Consider the following 19,117-nt stretch of genomic DNA (forward strand, 5'->3'; position numbering starts at 1 on the left):
CAATACTAAGATGAATGAGTTATGAAAACTTTAAAAACATTACAGTGGTTCTTTTAAAGTCTAGCTTCTGCGCTGTAGTAAACCTCCCAGTATTTGGACATAATTATTTACTTTGTTTACCTATTTATTTCTTGGGTACCCCACATACACGTTAAGCACCATGATGGATCTAATCACAGACCTATTCAGAATTATTAATACTAGATCTCGATTGCTTACCTGATTACCTGATACCTAGTAGGAGTTCCAGAAATATTTGTTAAATGAATAAATGAAGAAAGTCTTCTTACATATATTAGACACTCTCATTTCAATGGAAAGTTAATACATGTGAAAAAAGGTCTTAGACAAAGGCTTTCACTGTTTTAAAATATAAAGGAGAAACGGTGCTATATGCATGTGTGAATTTTTAAAAAGTATTTAATTAGAATATAATCTAGTAAAAATGGCCCTTGATTTGGGGGAATAGATTCTTATTCCTGATTTCTTGATAGATTTAATGAGACGACACATATTAATGTGAAAGGAGGACATTTGTGGATACAATATAATGCTTTGTCCTGATAAAATTACCTTTAGGTGCCCTAAAAGAAAATCGCAAAAGCTGTCCCACAGTGAATGGGACGCCCTACTTTGTGTCTAAAAATTAGAGATGATAACAGATTTCTCTAGGTTTTTTTTCGACCTTGATTTCTATAAAAATAAATAATACATCCATCATGCAACAACTTTTATAAAGTAAAAGAATATTTTCTTAAAACTGTTTTATTGTAACTTCATGGATAGGGCCAAGATACTGCTGAAAAGTATTTCAAGTGTCTGTATGCTAGCAGAAGGTAGAAAGCTATAGATTAAAAGGATGTATAACCTCTATCAAATTCTCTCCAATATTTACTGCTTATACATTTAGTCTCTTATTCAATCATATGCCCCTGGTTCTTTATTTTTCAATAGTATTTTTTAAAAATTGGAGTAAGTTGCTTTACGATGTTGTGCTAGTTTCAGCTGTACAGTAAAGTCAGTCAGTCACATGTATAAGTGTACCCCTCCTTCCTTGGATTTCCTTCTACACCCCTGCTTCTGAGAAAGCCACACAGTGGGCTGGCCCTGTCAGCGATGAAAGCCAGGGACACTTGAATCAGTCTCTTACCTCCAGAAAGCCATTCTCAACCTTTGGTGGTTCACTGCAAGATACAGGGTGGCACGTGGGTATGGGGCTGCTCCACTGCCCTGTGGCTTCGCAGGCGCTCTTCTTCTCCCCTTTGATGTAGAAGCCCCTGTTGCAGCTATAAGCCACCATGGCTCCAAAACTGTAGTTTGATCCAATTGCATAGCCATTCATGATTCTGGGCGGCTCCCCACAGCGCACAGGGATGCACTGGATGGACATGGGGGAAGGGCTCCACTGCCCACCTCGCAGACACTCAATCTTTGCTGAGGTATTCAGTACAAAACCCTCCATGCATTTGAAGCTCACAACTGAGCCTGCTGCAAATTTTGCTTTGCTCACAGATTCCAAGATGCTGTAGGAAACAGCAGGGGGTTTTTCACAGAAATGAGCTATACAACGGGGCATGGCCTGACCTTCCGGAGGAACCCACTTGCCCTGGGCATTGCAGAGGAGCTGGGAGTTGTCTGCCAGGCTGTAGCCGTCTGAGCAATAGTAGAACGCAATGTCTCCAAACAGCCGATGGGCAGTCTCTGGGGAGGCGTGTTCCACGCTGGGCGGCTCGTCACAGGAGACGGCCAGACATTGCTGGTGACTTCTGCTCCACTTGCCACTGGCCAGGCATTCAATAGTGTCAGGACCCGCAAGGGTGTAGCTGTTAGATTGGGGAGAAAGAAACAGTAACTATATTTGAGAAAAGGTGTTTGCATCTTATTCTGTTTTTATTTTTGATCTTTCCAACGATGACTTTACTTTTATTCTTTATCCTTTAAAACAGTATTTACTATTTGAATTTGAGCTTATTGACCAAATCATCTTCATTTAAGATACACATCTTGGTAATAATCCTAGGGCTTGTTCAGAAAGGGAAGTGGACTTTTGTTATTTAAGAAACTCTAAAAATTGTTATACATTTTCTTACCAATAAAAATGAGGAATAAGTTATGGTTCTGTTTGACTCAACTTAGTTGGAACTTCATCTGTCTACAGATAGTTTCAGTTGCTGACTTGATCATTAGTCCTAAAAGCTCTGATAAACCATAGGTAGCCTCTATGTAACTCTTAGTTATTCTCTTACTTATAATCAATGAACTTTAAAGGAGAGATTATAATTTCAGTCTCCAATGATTCCTAAGGCCTTAACCACACTGCAAGCATTAAAAGCTGTGTCTGAATATGGCTATTTGACCAGCACAAATACATGTTGCTTAATAACTCTCAGTCTTTTTTACGCACAAGGCTTTTCACCATATATGATAGTAGATTGATGATTTACAAAAATCTTATTCTCAAGTACTCTCTCAATGAAGTAGAACACAATATTAGGATATGCAGTATTAGAATAATTACACCCTGACTTTCATTTTCACTTTCTTACTGAAGAGAAAGAGGATGGGGAAATTGAAAGGAATGCCTAACATCTGATCGGTCTGTCATTCTGATACTAATGAAGGGTAAGGGGATTGAAATAATTTGGTAGCAATTGAACTCTGCTAAGAAATACTAATTTCTTTGTTTTACAGTGATGGTTCAGAAGGCTACATAATCTGCTGAGAATCACACAGATCTAAGCAGCAGAGTTAGGATCTGATTTTGGTTTACTGAATTCTAACACTTTTGTCTTCTCTCTCTTCTCTCTTTAAAATGAGATCAGTTACACCACAGACGGTGGGTATACTGTGGAAACTGTATGTCAGTGTTATTAGTACAAATTATGTGACCAACTCTTCAGCAGATTCTTTAATCATCAGTTAGTTAACATCTCCAATTTCACTTATGATAGAGAGGGTAGAATTTCTTTATCTTTGTTGGTAAGATTTATGAAATCTATAGAAAACAGAGATCAGGTAAAAAATGATCAAGCAACATCAGAAATGTTTGTAACCTCCCTACCTATAATAATCATAGATTATGCTGTGGGTAGAAATGGTCTCAAAGCAAACACTCATAGCTGTACTCAATAGCTAAGGAGTCTCCAGTTGGGGTCTGCTGGAGCTCAATGTTGTGGATTAGCTCAGTTCTTTGTATAAGAATCTGAACTTAATAAACTGTTAGATGGCTTCCATCTTAAAGGGTCTGGGAAGATATACAAAGACAGTATATTAAAACTTTATTATTAAAAATCCATTGTCCAAGGTCTGAGTTCCTAGCTTCGGCTATTACTGTGTAGAACGTGCTCCATTTGTATACATTCTCAAAGTTTTCTATTTTTATGGCACAAATTTACGTGCTTGGAACACTTTGAACCATGTATCATCATTTTCACAAGGTCCTTTAATGCTGCTACTATATTTCATTGGCTGAAGTTTACAGACATCACCTGAGACATCCCTGATTTATGAGGATCCATTGTGCCATCTATAAACTGCTTCTTTATGTCATGAGACTAGCTGCTTTGAGGCAGAAGCCTCTACCTCCAGAAACTTTCTTATTCCTCAAAGCCTCTTAAGGACACAAAAACGGTGCTTTGTAATCTGGCAGCATTTTGTTAGGCCTCTGACCTCTGATGTGCTGGACAATCTCCACTAACTACTCTTTGCTAATGGGAAAATCACAGCAAAAAAGCACTTCTGTAAGGTAGCGGGAGATTACCACTAAAAACTTGTATTTTGAACAAATGAATTTAAAGAATGCATTTTTTATACTATCCATACTTTCCTAGAATGGACACCATCCTTTTGTCTTGACTTTTCTTTATCACTCTCAATCAACATTTAGTCCTTCATTAGACAATGAGGTGATGCTACGGGCTAGAATCTCTTCCCCTAGTCCACAAGGCAATACCGGTGCCTGTCCTTGTTTACACATCTGTCTCCCAGATGAAACAGCTTTTGAGAGGAGTCATGAAGAAAGCAGGAAAGGATGAAAAGTAACAGGAGCAAAGAAATGGGAGTGTGGTATAGCCGAGGCCTTCTTCAGATTTACTAACAGGAATGGCTTATGAACATCTGGAAAAGGAAGCAGCGGCCACTAGGATGTCGTGTGTTTTTTGACAACTTCTGATGGCTAATGAGTGAAAGTGTGGCAGGCATACATGAACTGGAAACCGGTTTTGACAGGTGCTCTGCAAGGTGTCTCATAAGATTTTAACTGACAAAATGCTGCTAGAACAGGAAGATATTTAAGTGGTTTGTTAACTGGAGGACCCAAAGAGGACTGGTTAACAGAAGTAAGCTAGCTGGGCGTGTCCTATCTTGTGAATGCCACAAAACTCTGTCCTTAGCCCACTGGTTTGTAAACAACACATAACTGTAGGGTGAAGGATGAGGGCTTTCATAGTCCAGTTCAATGTTTCTAATCTTACAAGGTAGTATTTAACAAAGATAAAATGGAGGTCCTGTATATAGACAACAAAGAAAAACTGCACGGAGGGAAAACTGGATTAGTGGTAGCCTGTGTAAAAGACTTTAGTTTCATTAAAGGGGTCAATGGTGACATCCTTAAAAGGGTTACTGTATCTCTAGAAACTCATTTATTCAGAAAGAGAAGAAGAAAGATGAAATAACAGTTACGTTTTAAGCACCATGTGCCAGTCCTTAAATTTAGTGTTTTTTTTTTTTTTTTGTAGTTATGTTCCAATATGCATTCAGCTCTGGGTATCACAGTTCAAAAATGGCTATAGGCCTATTGGAATAGACTCAGAGGACAGTGACTCTGAGAGTGAACAGACTTGGAATCACTTCCATTCATGAGAAAGAGAAAGGCAGATTTGAGGGTGAGCTGGCTGAAATGTCTGTCTCCCGACAACTTCACTTCCAATGCTGCAAGCTTGACATCTTAACCAGACTGTAGGATCTTTTTTTTTTTTTTTTTAAGTCATGGGAACGTATGAAGGGCTGGGATCCCTTTCTGAAACCTCTCAATTAGCTCCAGTGATCCATTTGTAGGAGAACCTTGGGACCAAGCCATCAAAACTTGAATGGCTGGCATTTCACAGAAGCAGAGAAATTTATACTGAATAACTTCAAAAGGTGGAAATAAAGCCAGTGCTTTAGACTAGATAAAATATTCAATGAAGATGAGGTCAGGAGCTTATTAAAAATAACTGTCTTCTAAGATACATCAGTTAGTCTTTTAAGATGCTAAAGAAACGTATGTTCTCTGAACGACAAAAAGAGGGATTAATTTGTAGTTACTGCCTGCTGCTGCTGCTGCTGCTGCTAAGTAGAACTATAACCAGTCTTTGATCAAACTGCCACATCATTCCATTATGTTAGAAATCTAAATGAGTGCTCACCTTTCTGGGGGACATAGTTAGCCTGCTTATGTAAAAGAATCATTTCAAAATGATGAAGTTTTATACTGATGATAAGATATGGCCTATAAATGTTGGCTACCAAAAGAGGAAAAACTGGAATTGGTAAAAATCTAAAACGTTGAAATATTTAATTTTATTCTGTGTGACATTTTGTAGTCTCATTCAAAAAACAATGGGGACACCCTTGAAGTCTGTTATTTAAAACCAGGCCATATATATTTTAAAACAACGAAAAATTTCTGTAATTCCTAAGAAAACTGTCCCACTGACATTACAGTGATGCCATAGAAGGAACATTTTAGTATTAACTGGCTGTAATGCATTATCATACTTCTGGAATGATTAAAAAATCCTTTGAAAATGGGCAGAGTAATCTCCAGATGCAATTTTCAGTGGTTTGATTCATGGCATGAACACTTACTAATGGGCCTGGGCAGCTTTATGAGTGGGTTTATGAGTGGGTTATTAGCTCTTCTCTTAAGAAGTCTTAAAAGAGCAGCATACTAGATATTTAAAGAGCTGCAATATAATAAGATCAGCAGAAAGTATAAATCTGTATCAGTAAGTAATTCTGTTTTCAATTAAAAAAGATTATAAAAATGTTATTGTAGTACATACAGTAATTGCATTTTAAAAGTCTCTGTTTGAGAAGACTCAAAAAGGAAACATTCTATCAGGATGTTAGGCTGTCAATAATCCTTCCTTTCGATTGAATTTCTTACCAAGAGAAAATATATAAGGCTGAAAAGGAAAATGGGAAATAAGTGATCATTCTGTAAGTTGAGGCAGAAAGCTAAAAACCTCCAGGGTAATGTTTTAATAAAAGATGGATTTGGAAGACCAATTTCAGGGCAGGAGACAGAAATGAGACATTCCTTTTATCCCATTCATCTTACCACTCTAGGCTCCTAAAGTCTCTGCTCTTCCATCCTTATCTTGAGAGGGTATTGTCCCTTCTTAATCCAAGGAAAGGCTCATGCACAGCACAGCACTGGTATAAGACGACAAAAACACTGAGACCAAAGCAAGAAGGTGTGAATGTGCACCCAGTGAGCAGGAGTGGGCAGCTCACACACTGTGCAGGGCAGCGGCCTGCGTAAGGCAGCCCAAGGGAGAAGAGGAACTGAGAGGGTTAGAGAGGGAAACAGGTTCTTAGAGGCCAACAGCACTTGAGGAGACAGGAGGAGATGACAGGACACAAAAGCCATGACATGAGCACAGTGATTCTATCCTGGAATAGAACAGACACAGCGCGTGTTCTGGGCACTTTCCCTTGTCGGGGAAGAGATGGAAAAGAAGTGAAGTGGTAAGCACAAGCACTGACTTCTTGTTCTGCCTATAATATAGTCTGAAAACTGCCTCTACGCAGTACTTAAAGAAATACAACAAAAATTATGTTAAATGCATAGCTAAGCTGACAACAAATGTGCCAGAAATGAAGAGGAAATTAAAACCAGAAAAGTCTGTCAATAAATGGCTATGGTTGCCCTTGGGTTGGACAGGAAAGGGAAGTTAAGGGCAGTAAATAAAACCTTGGGGTTGAAGTAGAGAGTAATAGCTGAGTCTCTGGCATGATTCTATGTCCTGGAAGGACATTCAATGAAAGGATATTCACTAGGATATTTGCACCTTGAGGCCCAGTGATGTGACAAGTGAGATACCCGCACTTACCAGGAATCTGGTTAGAAAAACAAAGTTCCAGCTAAGGTAGCAGAACCCAGGGCTGCATCTCATGTGGATTTGAGGATAGGATTTATACCAATCGGGCTTCCCTGATAGTTCAGTTGGTAAAGAATGGGCCTGCAAAGCAGGAGACCCCAGTTCGATTCCTGGGTTGGGAAGATCCGCTGGAGAAGGGTTAGTCTACCCACTCCAATATTCTTGGGCTTCCCTTGTGGCTCAGTTGGTAAAGAATCCGCCTGCAGTGCAGGAGACCTGGGTTCGATCCCTGGGTTGGGAAGATCCCCTGGAGAAGGGAAAGGCTACCACTCCAGCATTCTGGCCTAGAGAATTCCATGGACTATATAGTTCCTGGGGTCACAAAGAGTCGGACACGACCGAGAGACTTTATACCAATCATTTTGTATGGAAAGCCTTCAAACTGATAAATAAATGTAAAACTGGGTTTTGGTTGGTGATATTCCTGGGGTATGTAGTAGAAAAAATAGTCCATATACTCAGATCATTAAAGAACTGTCATACATAAAACAAGCTACAATACTATAAGGATACAATATAAAATCATAAAACACATGCATATTTTTCATCATGAATGGGTCAGTAGACAAGCAGCAAGATGACGGCCCCAATAAATTGAGATAATAGAAAAAGTGGTCTAGAATTTAAAAAATAATATGAAATAAATATGTTCAAATAATTAAAGACAAAAGCCTCAAAATTCTATTTAAAAAGTAGAGACTATGTAAAAAGACACTTGAAAAATAAACAAAGAGTAAGTTTAAAAATAAAAATACAGAAAATAAAACTTTTAAAAAATGGACACAGTTCAAAAGCAGATTATAGACAGCAGAAAGAAAAACTAGTGAACTGGAAGATATAAATTAGGAAATTACCCAAATGCAACCCAAGTGTTTAAAGATATAGAAAATGTGACAGATAAGTGAACATGTAAAACAGAAATAAAAGCTCTAGTATATATCTAATAAAACTAATATATATCTAGAAATAGAGAAAAGTGAACGTGAAGAAGAGAGAATATCTGAAGTGAAAGAGAGTTTATTTTAAAACTGGTGAAATATACAAATACTCAGATGTAAGAAGTACAGTGATCCCTGAACAAGATGAACAACAGTCAACGCAGCTTTAGTCATAACATAGAGAACCACCAAAACAAAAAGACAAAAAAAAAAAAAAAAATCAAGGGAAAACACACTGTGTTCAAAGGAACAATTCAACCATTTTCTCAACCTCAGCACTACCGACATTTTGGACCAGACAAGTCTTTTTTGTGGGGGTCTGTCTTGTGCATTGTAGTATGTTTTAGCAGAATCCCCAGAGTATATCTCGGAGGAGGCAATGGCACCCCACTCCAGCACTCTTGCCTGGAAAATCCCATGGATGGAGGAGCCTGGTAGGCTGCAGTCCATGGGGTCGCACAGAGTTGGACACGACTGAGCGACTTCACTTTCACTTTTCACTTTCATGCATTGGAGAAGGAAATGGCAACCCACTCCAGTGTTCTTGCCTGGAGAATCCCAGGGACAGGGGAGCCTGGTGGGCTGCCGTCTACGGGGTCGCACAGAGTTGGACACAACTGAAGCGACTTAGCAGCAGCAGCAGCAGCAGCAGAGTATATCTGCTCACTGCTAATAGCATCTTTCCCTCAAGTGGGACATCAAAAACATCTCCAGACCTTGTCTAATGCTCCTGAAGGGCAATACTGCCCCTGATTAAGGATCACTAAATTAGATTGATGGAGTCTTCAACAGAAACACTCGAAGTCATGGGGCAATGGAATAACATCTTCAAAAATGTTTATGTAAGAAAACTATTAATGTAGACTTGTATATACAGCTGGGGGCTTCCCAGGTGGCAGGAGTGGTGAAGAACAGGAGATGTAAGAGAGATGCAGGTTTGATCCCTGGGTAGGGAAGATCCCCTGGAGAAGGAAATGGCCACCCATTTCAGTGTTCTTGCCTGGAGACTCCCAAGGACAGAGGAGGCTGGTGAGCTACAGTCTGTAAGTTGCAAATGGTTGGACATGATTGAAGCAATTTGGCATGCACGCATGTATACCCAGCTAAATTATAATTCAAGAGCAGGGGTAAAATACTATTATTTTCAGAAAAAGATTGTCTGAAGTACATGCCAAAAGAAGAATATAAAGGACGTACTTCAGGAATCAGAAGCATTAAACCCAAAAGGAAGGAGGGGGATGGAAAAAGCAATTTCCATGTCCCAATAATTCCAACTCTTAGTATGTAGGCCAGAGGTATACCTCCTTTTATGGACCAGGAGACCTGTACAAGGGAGTTTACATCAGCACCGTTGTGTGAGCAAATAAAGTGGAAATCAATTAACCTTCTAGCAGTAGGGAAATGGGTAATTTAGAGATTGCTCATTCTTACAAGGAAATTAAAGTGAATTCTGCAATTAAAATGAATTCTGTTGATTTACATGTGTCAAGCGTTATACATTAGGCTCAGCCTCTAAGTCATGTTTCTTTTCAACCCCATGGACTATGCAGCATGCCAGGCTTGCCCGTCCCTCACTATCTCCCAGACTGTGCCCAAATTCATGTCCATTGAGTAGGTGATACTATCTAACCATCTCATTCTCTACTGCCCCCTTCTCTAATAGCTGTCACTCTTTCCCAGCATCAGGGATTTTTCCAATGTATCAATAGAGATAAATATAAAAAATATGATATTAAATGAAAATCAAGCCTCAAAATGATACTCAGAATATGAAGCAACATGCACAAAAATTAAAACACATAAATCAACATAATATTTATGAGGACTATATATATAATACAGAAAAGATACACATTTACTTTGGAAAGAGTAGGTGGTGAGAATGGCTTCCAGCTATCTTTGTAATATTATATGTCTTTTTATAGAAAGAAATCTGCAATAACTGTGGCAAAAATTTAACATGCTCTTTTACGTCAGCAATGGATACACAGGTAATTTTAATAGAGATTATTTAATTTGGCTCTGTGCTCCTTTATATATTTAAATGTTTCATTAGACATTTGCCCAGAAAAAAGGAATAAAAGGCAGAAGCTCTCCAGTCTAGCCACCCTCATGACACTCTAAAGATGAGTAAATATGTGTAAAGTGGCAAAACTGTTCTTCCTCGCATCAAGTTTTACTTTCAAAAACATGAAGCTATCTCTTAATAGCTATTAATATTTTTTTTCTTTTAGAAAAAAAACATGGGTGGTAGTGATTTATGACTGCGTGTACTTTCTACTAATTTGGTTAAGATCGTTTCCCTTATATTATTAAAATGTCATCTCTTTACATAATGATAATGATGATAGGTGCATGCGTGCTCAGCTGTGTGCGACTCTTGCAATCCCATGGACTGTAACTCACCAGGCTCCTCTGGCCATGGGATTTTCCAGGCAAGAATACTGGAGGGGGTTGCCATTTCCTTCTCCAGGGCTCTTCCCGATTCAGGGTGTAAACCTGCATCTCTTGCACTGCAGGCAGATTCTTTACCACTGAGCCACCAGGGATGCCCAACAATGATACAGAAAATACTGATAAAGCCATAGCACTTCTTGCGTATATAAAGCCCTTTAATAAAAATGGCCTCATGCCCTTTAACAGCTATGTCATTTAGGTGGACAGAGTTGGTATCCATCTTTCCAGTGAGAAGAAACCTCCCACAGAGTGTCTATTTGCTTAGAGCTGAAGGAGTCTGTATGACAGTATGGCCCCAACACCTTCTGTTTTAACCATAAAATGGAAATAATATTTCTTTGGCCAAAACCCCCTCTTTGTGAAAGGGAACACCTGAGATAATTCCCAGGAAAGTCCTCTGAAGAATGCAAAACCCTCTACGAAGGCTGGGATTTATCATCATTTTCAACGTTATCTTTAGTTTGTCTTTTAATAAATCCTTTTTTTTCATAATATATAGACTTAACATTAGGTGGATACAAAACTCTTCTTATAATACAAATGAATGATTTATACAGAAAAAAAGAAAATATGGGACTTTTTTTTAAATAAGAGATGAACTTTAAAACTATATGTGAAGGCAAAGTTCTAGCAGGAGATATAGTAAAATATTACCAGGATTTATCTTTGGGCAATTTAAAAAATATATTTTTATTTTCTAGTTTTATATAGTGGTAATAGGTTACTTTTGTAATCAGAAAAAAAACCCAGAAGTAGTCAATATCTAGTTATTATTTGAAACTAGAAGTAGTCAATATCTAGTTATTATTAATTAAATTCATATTTGAAAAAATTTCACAAACATTTTAATGACTACTCTTATATAGGACTATGCAGTTCATTAGGAAGCAGTTTTTAAATGAGTCAATCCTCAGGGGAGAGATGAGGCCATCAAAAGTTAACTTCTACAAGTTAACACAACATTGTAAATCAACTACACTTTAATAAAATAAGTTCTGAAAAGCTAATTCCTACACTGACATTTTAATATTCAAGATTTCTTTTTTCACTTGTTAAGTGTTAAGTGATGTTAAAATGTTAAGATCTGGGATTTCTGTCAACTATTTGAGTATTTGACCCTCAAGAGCTTTTTGCAAGAAAATGTTGTCGCCACCTTCTGGTGGCCTGTATTAGTGGGATGGTCTTTTTATCTAAGTGAAATGAACTTCAACATTCATGTTCTAGAAACTGTGTCCTCTCTTCTAACATCATAATAATGGCAGGGTATGTTGAGATATTGTCTTCTGGCTAGTTCATGCCTCATATAATTTTATTCCTCACAATGGCCATAAGGAGTACGAACCTTTAATGAACTTGTACAAGAAGCACACAGAGGTTATACCATTTTCCCAAGGCTACACAGTAAGCAAATGACAGAACTGAGACACACATGCAGAAAATGGCAAGCCCTCTGCTGTCATTCGTTACAACTGTATGAAAAGCAACTATAAATCTGGAGTGTGAACGCTATCAACTATCACTGCTAAAATATTTATTGAGGAAGCACAGGAAAAAATGAGCAATTCAATGCCAGATGATCTGGGATTTAATCATCCTTCAATTCTTTACTCCTTGCCTGAGACCTTAGGCAGATCACTGTCCCAGAGGGAACCTTTCCTTTCTCTGTGTCCTACATGGTTTTTGCGGGGATAAAATGAGGCAAGGAGTAGGAAAGCACTTTGTAAACTGCTTCCTATCTGCTTTTACATCTTTAAATGAAATGAGAGCAGTAAAAATGTAAAAATCTGAACTTTAATTCATGCAGACGTGGCCATCTTTGTGCTGTGACCTAAAGTCTTACCTTTGGTTTTGCAGAGGACAAGACACAAATGCTTATTTAAATGTGCTTTTTGCCTCTATAACTAAAGTATCAAGATACTGTCCACTGCACTGCCCAATGTCCATTCTTCAAGGCCCAATTTGATAAATTACTTTAATTCTGGGAAAACACTATTTTTACAGGAGAATATGTTCCCTTTCTTATAAGAAAAGAATATCAAGCTCTCTCTGGCTTTGGCTGCCAGGAAATTTAATTTAGTGTTCAATGGAGTCCATTTGCAGTTGGGACCACCTCCTCGCAATAATCCTTTCCTTCCTCGGGTTTACTCACCCTTCTTTGCAAGCATAAGTGACAGTGTTCCCGAAGGTGAAGTTACTCCCGGTGGTGACAGCATCTTTGATGGCTGGCGGCTCTCCACAGGAGACGAGATGGCAGGTAGGTGGCGCTCTATCCCAGCTGCCTGAGGCCGAGCATTCAATGACAGAAGGGCCCTGCAAACTACAGGAAAGAAAGGTGCCACTTCTTTCCCTGGCGATTGACTTACTGCTCTAGAGACAAACTAGGAAGGACTTAGGAGAGAACAGGGGCCACTTGGGAATTTTAACACATGAATTTTCTATTTTATTTTTTTATATAAAAACAAAAATCTGAGTTTGGCTATAGATTCATTTAAAACTATGAGTAGGCTAAAACAACATAACAGCAACTGGGGTATAAAATAAAATGGTTTAATGTGCTCCTTGGTGATGTTGTCAAGCACTCCAAACCTCAGATTAGCAGATTGCTTGGATGAGAAGCAGTATTAGGCTGGTTAGGGTCCAGTGATAAGGGAGACAGACTACCCAGGAAGTCAGAGTAACTCAAATCAAAGGGCACCGTCCTTGCCATGAGCCTGGGCATCTGAACAGTGTTGTTCATCACTCTGACCTCTGGTCTGCCTTTGAATTTAAAAATCTAGGAGCTCTTCACCACTCTCACTTGCCAACCAGATTTTGATTGTACAACTCACTCTATTTTCCATTCACTTGATCTGTTAGCCAAGTTTTTGATCACAGCCTGACTCTTTCACTTCTTTTCGAACACACACACATATACACGCACACACACACACATTAATCAAATTAATCTCTTAACAGTATTAAAGACCCAGGCTCTTATCTTGACATGATTTTTTAACAATATTCTATGCAATGTTTTGTTTACTAAAAAAAATCATCAAAGCATTTTATTAGGTGTTATGTTATGCCTCATAAACATTTTTTGCTTTCATCTTTAGTGTCTAAATGTTTATAGTATTGAACTGGAGCTCTCAAAGTTAGATGGGAGCATTTACTATAGGCTGAGCTTTAAGAAGCAAACATGTTTAAGAATATCTTTTACACTTAAAAACTTGTATTTAAAGCCAGCCAATCACATGAAAGTGAAACCCATTGACTAAATAATGAGTAACGGGGTATTATAGGAAGCTGGGCTGCTGTCTAGGACTGTACCTGTATCCATTATCACATGAATACGATGCCGTGGAAAGATAGGTAAGCCCACTCAAAATATAGTTCCCATGATTTACATCTTCAGGGCTAGAACACTTGACCAGTTCACACACAGGAGGAGAATGACTCCAAGAACCACTAGCAAGACACGATGATTCTTTCTCACCCTCCAGAGTATATCCTTTATTACACCTAAAGAAGATAAAAGAAAATGACAGAATAGAATTCACTTTGCATAATCTCATCTGTGCCAAAACCTCCAAAAAGTCTAAGAATTTATACATATTGCTAGAATATTTTTTTTCCTACTGAAATAATTCTTTGAAAAAATTTTTTTAATATTGAATACTATGCATCTTGCCCACAGGGACCCTGCTGGGTAATAAATAGAAGGATGGATTTTAAGCATTTGACTTGCCTCCAGTTTGTGTCACGGGTTAGCATCTGCCAACAGAAAGTTCACTCTTTAAAATTTAATTGAAATATAGCTGATTTACAATGTTGTGTCAATTTCTGCTGCACAGTACAGTAATTCAGTTATATGTATGTACACATTCTGTTATACATATACATACACATATATATTCATATATCTGTGGCTCAGATGGTAAAGAGTCTGCCTGCAGTGCAGGAGACCCACGTTCAATCCCTGGGTCGGGAAGATCCCCTGGAAAAGGAAATGGCAACCCACTCCATTATCCTTGCCCAGAAAATTCCATGGACAGAGGAGCCAGGCAGGCTACAGTCTATGGGGTCACAAAGAGTCAGACACAACTGAAGCAACTTCACTTTCACTTTTGACTTTCATACATTCTTTTCCATTATAGTTTATCACACGATATTGAATATAGTTCCCTATGCTCTACAGGAAGAACCTGTTTATCCATTCTATATATAATAGTTTGCATCTAGCTAATCCCAAATTCTCAATCCTTCCCTCTTCTCCTCCCCTCCCCCTTGAATAACTACACACCTGTTCTCCATGTCTGTGAGTCTGTTCCTGGCAAACAGCAAATCCCTGGTTTGATAATGGTCCTATCTAAAATAAGTCCTTAAGATGCTATGAAAGAAGGCCCTACAAGCTGGTGAATATTTTTGGTTATAAACTGGAGCTTTGGATCCAAGCCCAAATGTAGAATTCAATTAATTCCATGTTAATCTGAAAATATCCTCTGGGATTACTCTTTGTCTTTCTTTTTTAACCAGTATTATTTCACTGCCAGCATGTTATCGACAACATCTACAATGCAGAGTTAATCTTAGACACTCACCTATATATTACTTTGTTGCCATAGGTAAATGCAGATCCATCAACACCACCATTTTCTGGGAGAGCTGGTGCACCACAGGAAACAGCTTAAAGGAGGAAAACCAATAGGCATTACTTTTCTCAGCCAGTATGTGTAAAAATCTCTTTGAGTTTAAGGGCAGCTCCAGGATTTTGGTCACGTTTAAATATGAGCCTAGGGACTTCCCTGGTGGTCTGGTGGTTCAGATTCTGCCTTCCAGTGCAGGGGGTGTGGGTTTGATCCCTGGTCAGGGAGCTAAGATGTACATGCCTTGTGGCCAAAAAACCAGAACAGAACATGAACTGGAACCAATTCAATAAAGACTTTAAAAATGGTCCACATCAAAAAAATCATTACAAAAATAAATGTTAGTCCAATATTGGGCTTTAAATATAAAAAATATTGGGACCACACTTGGCATTTCTCCACCCTTTCTAGCACTGCTGTATACCGTAAACATGGGGGAATTTACTCAACATACCTTCACAATATGGTATCAGATGACTCCATTCTCCAGACTCCAAACATGTGATCCTGGCCACCCCCACCAGCTGGTATCCTTCTTCACATGAAAATGTGACCTCGGCACCCACGGTGTAAGTCTCCCCGGAAGAGTGGCCATTTTCTGGATTTCCTGGAGTCTTGCATTTTATAGGTTCTTGAAAGAGAGAAAACAGTTTTTGTGGGTCAACAGGGTCTTTCACATAACCACATGTGGTCTCATAGCAAAAGAATTCCACTGCAGTTAAGGTACCAATTAAATCTTGAAGGGGGGAGAAAAAACTTCTGAAGGGAAAGGCATGAATTCCAAGGACACACCAGATGATTTAATAAGCTTTTGTAAAACAGTATTTTGAAACAGCAATGAATAAGAAAAAGAAACAAAATGTCTCTGTCCCCAAAGGAAACTGTTTGGGGAGGAATTAGTGGTGGTGCCAGGGCATGGCTCAGAAGGGCTTCAGCCCCTCCTCCCAACCTCACTTGTTGTTGTTCAGCCGCTCAGTCATGCTGTCCAGCTCTTTGTGACCCCATGGACTGCAGCACGCCAGGCCTCCCTGTCCTTCACCATCTCCCGGAGCTTGCTCAAACTCATGTCCATTGAGTCGGTGATGCCATCCAACCATCTCATCCTCTGCTCTCCCCTTCTCCTCCTGCCTTCAATCTTTCCCAGCATCAGGGTCTTTTCAAATGAAAAGACCACTTTTTAAGTGCAGCTGACTCTACTCTCAAGATGGTATAAAGGCAGCCACAAAGCACATTGAAGGGAAGTTCCCGCCTCTCCTTTCAAACAGCTCCCAGATCATAAGTCTGCTATGTGCAAACCCAGGGTCAATCACCCCTTCTAGGAAGGGGAATTATAGAAAGGGAGACTTAGGGCTAGAGCTGAACAGTGGAACATATGAATACTGAAATTCTCAAAAAAGGGAGATATACTGATTCAATCTTTCTGAAGGTCTTTTGGACTTTACATGGAACCCTCACAAAAAGTAGATGCAATTATATGACTGATTTTGAGAATTAAGTTCTAATTCTTTTTTTTTTTAATTTAAATTTATTTATTTTTTATTTTACTTTACAATTCTGTATTGGTTTTGCCATACATTGACATGAATCCACCACGGGTGTACATGCGTTCCCAAACCTGAACCGCCCTTCCACCCCCCTCCCCACAACATCTCTCTGGGTCATAATGCCTCATTAAGTTCTCATTTTTCTAGTAGCTGCTTTCTCACAATTAGTATAGAAAGACATTGATGGGTTGAGTATTGTCGACTTTATCACAAAATACAGGTAAAGCAAGTGGTAAGGCAGGATGTCCATTTTTTTCCCCCAATGATATAATTCTGTGTGGCTGAGGCAGAGGAAAGATTCTGAAAGTGAAGGGGTGATGAAGTAACCTCTTTGCTCTGAATGAAGGCAGTAGAGGCCACCGCTTATACTTCTAGATCCACTCTATTATTCTTCTATTATGGAGACATTTCTTCAACAGTCAGGTGATAATGTTGGCTCTCAGTTTTGTTTTTCAGAAATTGGGATCTATGGCCATACCACCCTGACCACGCCTGATCTCGCCTGATCTCAGAAGCTAAGCAGGATCGGGCCTGGTTAGTACTTGGATGCGAGAATTTGTGAAGTTAGGAAAAGCACAGTGCTGGTTTAAAGCACCTCCAACTGTTGCTTGTGTATCTCTAAACACTTTTTACTGAAGTGTAAGTTGATTTACAATGTTGTGTTAGCTTCAGATGTACAGCAAAATGATATATACATATTCTTTTTCAGATTCTTTTCCGTTACACATAATTATAGGATATTGAACATAGCTCCCTGTGTTATACAGCAGGTCCTTTGATTATCTATTTTACATACAGCATTTATAGTGTATATATGCTAAGCCCAAATTCCTAATTTATCCCTTCTTCCACTTTGCCCTTTGATAACCATAAGTTTGTTTTCTCTGTGAGTCTGCTTCTGTTCTGTACACAAGTTAATGTGTATCATTTTTTTTAGATTTCACATGTAAAGCGATATGTATTTGTCTTTCTCTGTTTAAAGTATCTTTTCAAAGATGATTTTTCTTCTCCATACTCCCTTTGAAGTTGAAACTACTGTCTTATTTTTATATGACATACATTTAAACTATACACTTGAATTAAACAATTGAAATAGACTTCCCAATTACACACAGCCTAGTTACCTGCGCAGTTTTTACCATCCCCTGTGTAGGGTGGGATACACGAGCAGACGTAGGATCCATTTGTATTCAGGCAAGAGGCGTGTTCACTACAGTCTGACCCAACTGCACACTCATCAACATCTAAAATAGAGATGGTTTACAGGCCATAAGGCTGATGGATTTGTCTTATGGAGCAAACATCTTTTTTTTTTTACTTTTAAATCATTATGTATCACTTAATGCAGCACACTACATACATTTTTCATGATGTTTAGATGTAATAGTCATAATCATATTGCAGATCTACAATAAAAGCTATTTCCACAGTTTATAGGTGGATAAGTAGAAGAAAGAAAGAAAAAGATATTCTTATATTGGGCCTGGTAAAAATTTAAAACATGTTTGGCATGTCCATGGGACAGCTGCTTTGTCACTATGGCTTGCCCAGAGCTGACTAGGACGAGATGAAATTAACAAAGGCATGCCACAAGAGCCTCAGGAATTTGGGACAATTATCTCCCAGAGAGTCAGAATAAAGGCATGCAGTAATTGCCAAGATTCATCTCACCAAGACATGACGGTGAAATGCCATTCCAGCTCCCATTATCCGTACAGAACATCCTTGAATCGCCCAACAAATAGTAACCACTGTTGCACTGGTAGGTCACTGTGCTGCCAGCATGGAAGTCCTCAGCTGAATAGAAGCCGTGCTCTAAGGGGGGTGGCACCCCACAGCTGATGCCTGGAATGCGACAACTACTTTAGGAGCAAAATACTCAATGAACATCTTATTTATATGAAACCTGTAGTTGCGTTAAGCATGAACTCTGCAATGCACACACATATGACACTGGAAATACTACAGGGGTGGTGGCAGGCTGCAGCCACGCTTGCGCCCAGAGCATCAAGCACAGTGTCTGGCTCACAATGGGCATGCAATTCATTCATTAAAAAAAACACTTATGGAGGGACTTCCTTGGTCGTCCAGTAGCTAAGACTTTGTGGTCCCAAAGCAGGGGGACTGGGTTCCTGGTCAGGGAACTAAATCCCACATGCTGCAAGTAAAGATCCGAAGTGTTGCCACTAAGACCCAACACAAAATAAATAAAACTAAAAAAAAAAATAATAATAATGGTGACCCCACTCCCTGCTAGACACTGTCTGGGTGCTTAGGTTGAAGCAAACAGACAAAATCCCTGCCTTACAAAGTGTGGCATCTAGTCAGAGAGAGATACATAAACAGATAAATAGGCAGCAGGTGGAGAGAGACGTTAAGGAGCAACTTCCCCAATCACCCTGTCTACA

General features: G+C 39.0%; 1 protein-coding gene across 1 annotated transcript in view; it reads right to left on the bottom strand.

Annotated features, from left to right (window-relative positions):
• The window catches only part of SVEP1 (sushi, von Willebrand factor type A, EGF and pentraxin domain containing 1), a 200,005-nt gene that overhangs the window by 36,241 nt on the left and 144,647 nt on the right, over positions 1-19,117 (bottom strand). The window contains exons 31-37 of the mRNA XM_040239945.1: positions 18,381-18,554; positions 17,834-17,953; positions 15,620-15,796; positions 15,121-15,205; positions 13,850-14,041; positions 12,690-12,857; positions 1,151-1,823 (exon numbers count right to left, since the gene is read on the bottom strand). Of these exons, the coding sequence (XP_040095879.1) occupies positions 1,151-1,823; positions 12,690-12,857; positions 13,850-14,041; positions 15,121-15,205; positions 15,620-15,796; positions 17,834-17,953; positions 18,381-18,554 (1,589 nt within the window). The remainder of the gene's footprint in view (positions 1-1,150; positions 1,824-12,689; positions 12,858-13,849; positions 14,042-15,120; positions 15,206-15,619; positions 15,797-17,833; positions 17,954-18,380; positions 18,555-19,117) is intronic.

This window comes from Oryx dammah, unplaced genomic scaffold (assembly GCF_014754425.2).
Source record: "Oryx dammah isolate SB20612 unplaced genomic scaffold, SCBI_Odam_1.1 HiC_scaffold_1, whole genome shotgun sequence".
Taxonomy (NCBI): domain Eukaryota; kingdom Metazoa; phylum Chordata; class Mammalia; order Artiodactyla; family Bovidae; genus Oryx; species Oryx dammah.